Source organism: Tachysurus vachellii, chromosome 12 (assembly GCF_030014155.1).
Source record: "Tachysurus vachellii isolate PV-2020 chromosome 12, HZAU_Pvac_v1, whole genome shotgun sequence".
NCBI classification, from domain to species: Eukaryota; Metazoa; Chordata; class Actinopteri; order Siluriformes; family Bagridae; genus Tachysurus; species Tachysurus vachellii.
Window position 1 is genome coordinate 22,420,973 of NC_083471.1, and position 9,489 is coordinate 22,430,461.

Sequence of the window (9,489 nt, forward strand, 5' to 3'; positions counted from 1 at the left end):
AGTCCTGCCCTCATCAAGAAGGCTTGTTAGTGTGAATGGCCTAGCTTGACATCAGATCTGTCACATGAAAGTGAATATGTATTTCTATTATGTATTCTCTGTGTCTTGTGGGATCCCAGTCATGATTCACACCTCTACACACCCTACTGCTGTCATCCTGAACTATGGGAGTGTCAATGTTGTGTTCTGCTTGGACATGAAGCACAAAAGACAACCTGAGAGTCTGACAATCCAGTTTATTTGAAGTTACTACATTCATTCAAACCAGCTATGAAAACTGTACAATACGTTACTGATAATTACGAATGACAGAAAGATGTAACTTTAATGGAACAAAATACAGTAAGTAATCATTTAACATAGCTAATACTATCATAAATGAAGGTCAATTTCCAAACAGCATACACCAATAAACATGCAAACAAACACAACTGCAGTTGAAATTTAATATAATCAATATGATTAGAATTTGAAATGATATGTTCAATACATTACTACAGGTCTGTTGATGTTTTAATACAAAATCACACCCATAAACAATCTTAATCTATATACACTCACTACTTTTACTTAACATTTACTTCTGGTGTTGCTTCACTGATGGTAACTTTCTCTGTAGAGTCTCTGTAGGCAAAACATCTGGGAAAAATGCCAATATTTCCAGCTGTATGTCCTTCTAACCATTCTTCATTCACTGCAATAAGGAATAAAGGAAGAACTGCTTTAGACCCAAGACACTGTAGATGACTGTGGATGAGAGGTAAAGAAATGATGTGTGTGTGTGTGTGTGTGTGTGTGTGTGTGTGTGTGTCTGTGTGTGTGTGTGTGTGTGTACCTTCACTAAGGATGTCAATGGTGTCCCCCTCACTGAACTCCAGGTCTTCAGGCCCCTGTGCCGTATAGTCATACAGTGCCACCATGTGGTAGAGAATTGTCCTGTTGGCCAGAGGATCTTCAGCCTGTAAGTGGGCAATGACAAAGTTTATAATTTGTGTTTATTTCTTTTTTATTTGTTTTATAATCACACTCTCTGGGGTCATCCATTTGAGGATGGGTTCAATTTTCAGTTTGGTTCCTCTAAAGGCTTCTTCCTCAAATCATTTCAGTGAGGTTTAGTGACCCAATTCCATTTAAGTTGTATCCTTTACCCTGAATTGATATATTTCTGTATAAATAAAACTGCTTTGTGATACGTCCATTGTTAACATCATTAACATATTTGACTTTGTTCAGCACTTTGGTCAGCTCTGCTGTGATAAATGTGCTATATAAATAAACTTTACTTACTTACTTACTTACATTATATCAATACAATGTAATTGAACATGATTGAAAGGCAATTTTTTTTTGTTTTGTTTGTTTTTTTTGTCAGTGTCCCCCAAAACCCATAGAGATGTTGTGAGCTTTGTGAAGGAGTAATAGACTACCTGACACCACAGAGTGGCTCGGCCAGCTTCTGCTACTTCACCCAGGCTCCTCACACCTCCGTCCTCCTCGAGAGGCGTCAGGACAGTGGAGCCATGCTGCTTATACCTGTAAAAGAAGATACAGGGGACAAACTGAAAACCTCTTTTTTTTCTCCCAGCCATGAGCGGCCTTGATTTCAAACTACAGCTGTGGAAAAAAAGCAGGTCGGCACAATCACCTCAGACGAATGAGTTCAGCAGGCTGTCCTAGTTTCTGAGCGATTCTCTCCTGCAGCTCTCTGTATGGTGTCTCTATTGGCACACTCAGAGCAATGGTGTAAGTATAGTGCACCTTAACTACGATCGAGTCGGCTCCCGTCATCTGCTAGAAGCACCAGAAATGTGACATGATTGATAAAGAAATCGATAAAATTTTTATATTTTAAAGGAGCAATATGTCACTTTTAGAGCGTTTGGTGCTTGAGAGATAAATTGCAGTGCCGATGAGAACATCATCAAGAATTATATAGGCTTTGTCATTTTACTTCTAGGAGAAAAGGTGTGGAATCAATACCCTGTAATACGGCAAGGGTCGGAACAAATTTGTGAGGAAAAAAAAAAACTAATTCTAAACAGAAGCCTAGAATGAAGACAATGGCCAGATTCATTAGTAATATTGTAATTCAGAGACTTCATCAATGGTATCTATAGAATGTATTATATGTATTTAGCAGACATCTAGAAACATAATGTAAACCTAACTGCACTTTCAATGTACAATTTTTTTGCCTCAGTGGATATTCAGATACAGTTGACTAGATGATCAGACAATATTAAGCAGTATAATGCAGCCACCCTGTGGTTGTGGCTCTGGTCTCAAATAGACTAGTTTATATTTTTATCTGCCATCCATCCCCTCCCCTGGGTTTCTGCTCTGACTGAATGAGGTCAAAGTGCTATCCAAAATACACCACTGCATGCCTCAAACTCATTTCCTCTCCCCCTTAACAAACATGACATGACAGACAAATGGCTTTTCTGAACATTGCAGATTCTATGTAAAGAAACGGTGAATCCCAGATTTTGATCGCAACACTAAACATGTCATTGTAGTGTTACTGGTTGAAATAAGAGCAGCGTGACTTCAGATTTCCTCTGAGGAAACCGTTTTTAGTTATAATGTGAATAAATATCCCTGGCTCTCTATCCTATCTCTAAAGCAATGCACTTACAATGTTCAATGTTCTTACACTTTTCATAATCAGGGCCAATTTTAACTGTAAAATTAATTCCATGGACCATAAATAACTATTATTTAAATGTATACATTGAATATGTTCTCATAGACAGAATACTTACAGAATATTTATTTTATATTTATTTATATATATTTATATCCCATATATTTCTCATACATAGAATACATTAGATCCATGCTTACATTATTTATAGCATTTGAGTTATTGTTATACTTATGCAGCTGTAATGACAAGTCAAATTGATTCATAAACATAAAAACTTGATGTAAAAAATAAACCCAGAATTACATATATATGTTGGTTTTCTTATATTAGTTACTGACTTTTCGGAAACTCTGTAGAAGATCTAACATTCTTGTTCTTTTAGCTTAATCTCAGTCTTACCTGGACATTAGGGCTCAGGGTTGTACTACCGTCCTCTGTAGACGATGTGGTTTGTGTGCTGCTGGTGTACAAAGATGGCAATTCTACATCCAGGGGTAAATCAGAAGCAAACTGGCTTTAAATATTCAGCATATCTTGTATACTATTATAATACACAGGTTAAGTAACAGGTCATTAAAGAATTTCACTTAACACTGAGTTGTGCAAACTTATAGCACTTCCTCAAGGCTACAAACCAAATCCCAGTATGTTATGGGATCATTACAGCAGCTGATAAGGAAAGTAACGTATACACAATGCACGTACACAGTATAAAGCATGTGCATATGTGTGACTGTTTTACACTGCCATTGTTTCCTCATTGACTTGTTTGGGAAACGCTGCTGATAAACTTTGTACCTGGAAGAGAAGGGCTGGTAGCCTGTGGGCGTGTAGGGGGCTTCATGCTGGGCGGGTGAGGAATCCCACTAGCTTTGCTCTATAAAGGGCACAGAAAAGAAATTTATGCTCCATAATTGCCAAAGACCTCCTGCAGATCTTCGTCATAAAGCCTTTCACCTGCAGGAAACCACATGGCTATGAAACCCCTTTCTGTGTCCCTTTCATTCCTGAGGACACAATGATTCTTCTCTTCAATTTAGAGAAACTCAACTTTGGATAAAGCGACCTTTGTTCAAAGCTTGTAATTAAAAACTATCAAGTTAAACCGTAATCTAATACTAAAATGTCTGTGTAAAAAAGTTGAATTTCTAAGCAAAAAAAATGCAGGATAAATTTTTTTTTACTTTGGATGAAATAACAGAGCATGAATAAAAGTGTCATTTGTGTTGCTGGGACTGGGATGAAGTGTGTTCTTACCTCCATCTTTCTCTTATCTTTTGTATTTTTCTTCACTGTTTCGAGAAGGAAGTTTGGCAGCAGGCCTCTCTGAAACACGAGACAGTCAGACACAAAGAGAAGCATAAAACGCAACAGTGAGTCATAGAGTGATGACTCACAATTCACTGGAATGTAGTAAAAAATAAAACCATAAAAAATATTTCACCTGGCCGTCAAATATGACTGTGACAAATCCGTCCTTGTCCTCTTCACTGAACACGTACACGTAAGCGCCGGCCGGCACAGTGAGCTCATTTGCATTCTGCCCAAAGTACGCCTTCTTCACATACATGTAGCGTGAGTCCCTGTATGGATAATATGTGTTACTGATATGTATTACCGGATATGCGTTACATGTGTTACTGAATATGTGTTACCAGATATGTGTTACCGGATATGTGTTACATGTGTTATCGGACATGCGTTACATGTATTACCGGATATGCATTACATGTGTTATCGGACATGCGTTACATGTGTTACCGGACATGCGTTACATGTGTTACCCGGCATATGTTACATGCATTACAGAATATGCGTTACATGTGTTACCGGATATGTGTTACATGTGTTACCAGATATGATACATGTGTTATAGGATGTGATATGTGTTAGACATGAGCCAGATGGGATATGTGTTACCTGTTACCAGAAACGTGTTACCAGATATGTTTTCATTTTACCGGATATGTTACATGTGTTACCATACAGTATATGTGTTCCCAGATATGTGTTACTTGTGTTACCGGATATATACTACTGGATATGTGTTACATGTGTTACCAGATATGTGTTATTGGATATGCATTACATGTGCTACCAGATATGCATTACATGTGTTACCATATATGCATTACATGTTATCAGACATGTTACATGTGTTACTGGACATGTGTTACTGGATATGTGTTACATGTATCACCGGATATGTTTTACATGTATTACAGGACATGTGTTACATGTGTTATTAATGAGACGTGTTAAACATGTGTCAGATACATGTTAGCAGATATGTGTTAATGCATGTGTTATTGGGTATTACCACATTATATTATATTATATTATATATTATACCACATTATATGTGTTACATGTATTACCAGATATGTGTTACCAGATATGTGTTACATGTATTACCGGATATGTGTTACCAGATATGTGTTACATGTATTACCGGATATGTGTTACCAGATATGTGTTACATGTATTACCAGATATGTGTTACCAGATATATGTTACATGTATTACCAGATATGTGTTACATGTATTACCGGATATGTGTTACCAGATATGTGTTACATGTATTACCAGATATGTGTTACCAGATATGTGTTACATGTATTACCAGATATGTGTTACATGTATTACCAGATATGTGTTACCAGATATGTGTTACATGTATTACCAGATATGTGTTACCAGATATGTGTTACATGTATTACCAGATATGTGTTACCAGATATGTGTTACATGTATTACCAGATATGTGTTACCAGATATGTGTTACATGTATTACCAGATATGTGTTACCAGATATGTGTTACATGTATTACCAGATATGTGTTACCAGATATGTGTTACATGTATTACCAGATATATGTTACCAGATATGTGTTACATGTATTACCAGATATGTGTTACCATGTATGTGTTACATGTATTACCAGATATGCGTTACGTGTTACCAAACATGTTTTACTTGATATGTGTTACTGGATATGCGTTACATGTATTAGCGAATATGTTATATGCGTTATCGGATATGTGTTACATGTGTTAATGGATATTTTGTTACCAGATATTTATTGGTGCATGTGTTACTGTAAAAAAGCAAATAAAAATGCCCATATTTTTATATAGGTCGGTGCATGTTTGAGATCAGAAAAAGTAGTTTTCGTTTTAATGAGCACACTTACTGGCCTTCTTCAACCTGTGGCTCATAATATCCAGGTTTCTGGAAAGAATTAATAGTAACAGGACAGTATTAGTATGCAGACATATACATCAGTGTGACTCTAATCACTGCCTTTTTGTAGGTAATTTATTAGCATCAGAAAAAAAATATTATAAACACTAGAAGCTATTCTAGTGTTTATTCTAAGCTAGAATGGTGCAATTAAAGAACTCTTGGGTGCAATGCGCTTTAAAGGTTAAATCTGCACAGTAACAACACAAACAGGCTTGTTTTGTCCCTCAAATCAAATTTTGTTTATCTCTTTTTTCCAGAGGCCAAAAATAAATTTGTGCCTGGTTTGTTGTGCCCATGTTTAGCATTGATTTTCTTTTTAATGTCACTTTCCACAGTTGTGATTAATGACTGATATAAAAACAGTTACTCTGGGCTTTAACTATTTAACCAACAGCAGGGAACACCAGTGTACTAGTAAAAAAGGATTAATTTGCCATGAATGTTTGGTAGCATGAACTGCATGAACTTCTGATCTGTAATTGCAGCAACAGAAGAAAAGGCAGATGATGTTCTAGTTCAGCTTTACTAATCAAAAGGTTATAAGTTTAGATCTCCGCACTGCCACCAAGCTTTTCTTAACCCCGGAACAGTTCATTAAACTGCAGATATATAATTTATCAAACTGTACCTGCAACCTGAGAGGTTCAAAACCACCGAAGTCATCATTTGGAATATTAGAAATAATGACCTAGAAGAAGAAAACACCAAATGTACAATTAATGGCTAATTGAGTCTCTCAAAGAAACTTAAAAACTTAGAATTAAGGAGAGGGCGAACTGGGACTTCAGCTTGGGGACAGGTGGTGGGATAGTGTTGTAAATGGCTTTGGTAATGTCTTGTGTGCTCGTCTCACACTCATCCAGTTTAAGGTCATTTATAGGGTGCATTTTTCTAAATATAGATTGTCTCAAATTTACCCAGATGTCGAGGACAAATGTGACAGATGCTCTAGCGCACAATGCCACCTGAGTCACATGTTTTTTTTTCTGTCCACGACTATATAATTATTGGTCGGATTATTTCAGTACGATGTCCACTATTCTGGGAGTACATTTGCAACCCTGCCCATTGATTTCTATATTTGGACTTCCAGATGAAGCATCTCAGTTAAACTCTATGCAAAAAGAAGTTATTAGCTTTACATCATTGTTGGCCAGACGTCACCTTCTTCTTCAGTGGAAGTCCTCAGTACCACCATCTCACTCACAATGGCTAAAGGATACAGCGTTTTTTATTAGGCTTGAGAAAATTAAATATACGATAAGAGGTACTGTAATACCTCCAGGTTTTTTCATAAATGGCAACCGTTTATCTCATATTTCATAGGCCTTCAGGTTTTGTCGGATTAGGTTTTCTTTTCTTTTGTAAAATGAAAATTATTGGTACTCAAAAGGGCCAGGACCCGGGGTGGGTGGGTGGTGGGTGGTTTGTTTTCTGATTTTTTTTTTCCTTTTTTACTTCCTTTTTATTATTGTTATTCTTGTAATTCTTTTACTTTACTCCTTTTTCATGTAAAACCAAAATGGGATTCTGTATTGTTATTTGATTTTGTTTGCAATAAAAAGATTTCGCAAAAAAAAAAAAAAAAAAGAAAAAAAAAAAAAAAGAATTAAGGAAATGTACCTCGGCTTTGCCCAGGAAGTCTCTGGGCTTAAGTTCCTCTACATACTGCTTCTTGGGGCGGAAAACCACTCCCTCTGGGACCAAAAGAGGTGCAATCAGCTCCCTCATCTAAACACACACAACAGAGTAGAGCAGGTGATTACCTGCATGTCCCAAATCACACCATAATCACTATATAGTGTGCTATTTAGACTTTCAAACCCTACAACGTTGTGTAATGTAACACGTGCTTACTGCTACTTTCTGCATGGCTGAATCAACTTGACCTCCTTTTCCTCCTCCTTCCTGTAAAGCAGCTTGCAGGATCTCTGTAGCTTTATTCCACTGGTTTAGTCTACAGTGTACAGCTGCTGCATTATATAAAACCTGTCAGAAAACACACACACACACGCTTGAGCACTGCTGTATCATTATCTCTCTGTAATAGTACAAGGTGCAGCTTGTCACGTCTCCTGTAAACACAATCTGTGTGTAAAGATGACATCATCGGCGTTATTTCCACCAGGCAGATTTGTGTGTACAAAAATGCCATTCCTTCACAAACCAGGAAGCAGGATATACACCACAAATCCACAGTATCAGCACTGCTGTCCTGATAATGAACAAAAGAATCCAGTTCTAATGAAAGATAAACACATGAGTATATTTTTCATCTCTGAAGTCATTCCAAATGTTTGGGCTCGGCAAAGAATGAGGAATGTCTGATATGTCTAATCTTCTTCAGCACTGGATCCAACATTGCATACGAAAGAGGAGAACTTTGCTGACAAGCAAAACCTTGACCGGTATCGACAAGGAAGACGAGAGAATGTTAGCAAATTCCTCACACATTTAGAGCAATGATATAAAAAGACAGAGCTGAATATATTAAATGAGTCACTTACAGTTAGCTCAAGAATTGTTAACACATTTCCTGAAAATTACCATTAATGACTAACTAAAGTGTGAAATCTTGAGTATAAGAGGATAACAATGCTCTTTTGTAATGTTTGAAACCCTTTAAAAATTAAAGGACAAAAAATGAACTAAAAGCGTGACCTACACAAAAAAAACCTTCATGAAATTGACATGCATTGTAAAAAATAGAGAAATATCTAGAATATATTTAAAATTATTCAGCTCCCAGTTCCAAATATTACTTTATATCCTTTCCAATTCATTCATTATATTCCAGTGATATCTGATCCATCATGTTTTGCCTGTACTTGCGTCATCTCTTTTTTACATTACACATTTTTTTCTCAACATGTTTTTTTTTCTTCGGTAGTCCAAAACCACTGTGAAAAATTATTGGCACCCCAATACATATAGGATGAGGCTTTTCCTGGAAAGAATAACAGCACTACAGCACATTTCACATGCAATGTCCAAAAACATGGCACACTTAAAAAGATATCAAGTCTGAATTAATCTTAGAGTTGTGCTTTTAGATGTATTGACATGGGAAAACTACATAAAAACTTTTTTATGTAGGAACAATTGCCTAGGTCATGGGGGTTTCCGCTCACCTTTGGGAAAACCAATGAGCTCAAGCAAAAATCACAGTTCTTCTATAAAAAAAAAGCAACTATAAAACATGATAGAAACATTTCATGAGCACATACAAAATGTTGCACTATTGGAAATACAATTAGAACTGTATGGTTGTGTTAAGACAAAATATTATTATTTAGTACTTGTTGGCTATTAAAATCCTAATTGTGATTAGTGAGGAATCAAGAAAGGAGGATTTCATACAGAGAAAAGTCCTCAAACCTACAATAAAATATGTGGCTGTTCGACAACGATCCTTTGTATACTGTTTGTTTACTGTCTATAAAGATTAATTCAGAGATAAATTACTAAGTACCACCATAATTTAACCCCAAACCTGTTTCCCTCCAACAGGAGGTTCAGCCTTGCCTAGAAATGGACCTTTCAACAAGATAATGATGAACACAGAAATGTTTGTAGGGAAACAGGATACATT

General features: G+C 36.4%; 1 protein-coding gene across 2 annotated transcripts in view; it reads right to left on the reverse strand.

Annotated features, from left to right (window-relative positions):
- Window positions 1–216: 216 nt before the first annotated feature.
- noxa1 (NADPH oxidase activator 1) overlaps window positions 217–9,489 on the reverse strand; it is a 10,713-nt gene continuing 1,440 nt past the window's right edge. The window contains exons 5-16 of one of the 2 annotated variants that reach the window (XM_060883745.1): window positions 7,755–7,886; window positions 7,521–7,628; window positions 6,526–6,585; window positions 5,845–5,882; window positions 4,095–4,233; window positions 3,908–3,976; window positions 3,449–3,527; window positions 3,050–3,132; window positions 1,646–1,788; window positions 1,428–1,533; window positions 836–959; window positions 217–694 (exon numbers count right to left, since the gene is read on the reverse strand). In XM_060883745.1, the coding sequence (XP_060739728.1) occupies window positions 567–694; window positions 836–959; window positions 1,428–1,533; window positions 1,646–1,788; window positions 3,050–3,132; window positions 3,449–3,527; window positions 3,908–3,976; window positions 4,095–4,233; window positions 5,845–5,882; window positions 6,526–6,585; window positions 7,521–7,628; window positions 7,755–7,886 (1,209 nt within the window). In that variant the 3' untranslated portion in view covers window positions 217–566. Of the gene's footprint in view, window positions 695–835; window positions 960–1,427; window positions 1,534–1,645; window positions 1,792–3,049; window positions 3,133–3,448; window positions 3,528–3,907; window positions 3,977–4,094; window positions 4,234–5,844; window positions 5,883–6,525; window positions 6,586–7,520; window positions 7,629–7,754; window positions 7,887–9,489 lie in introns of both variants that reach the window. The other variant, XM_060883744.1, reaches the window with a different exon arrangement.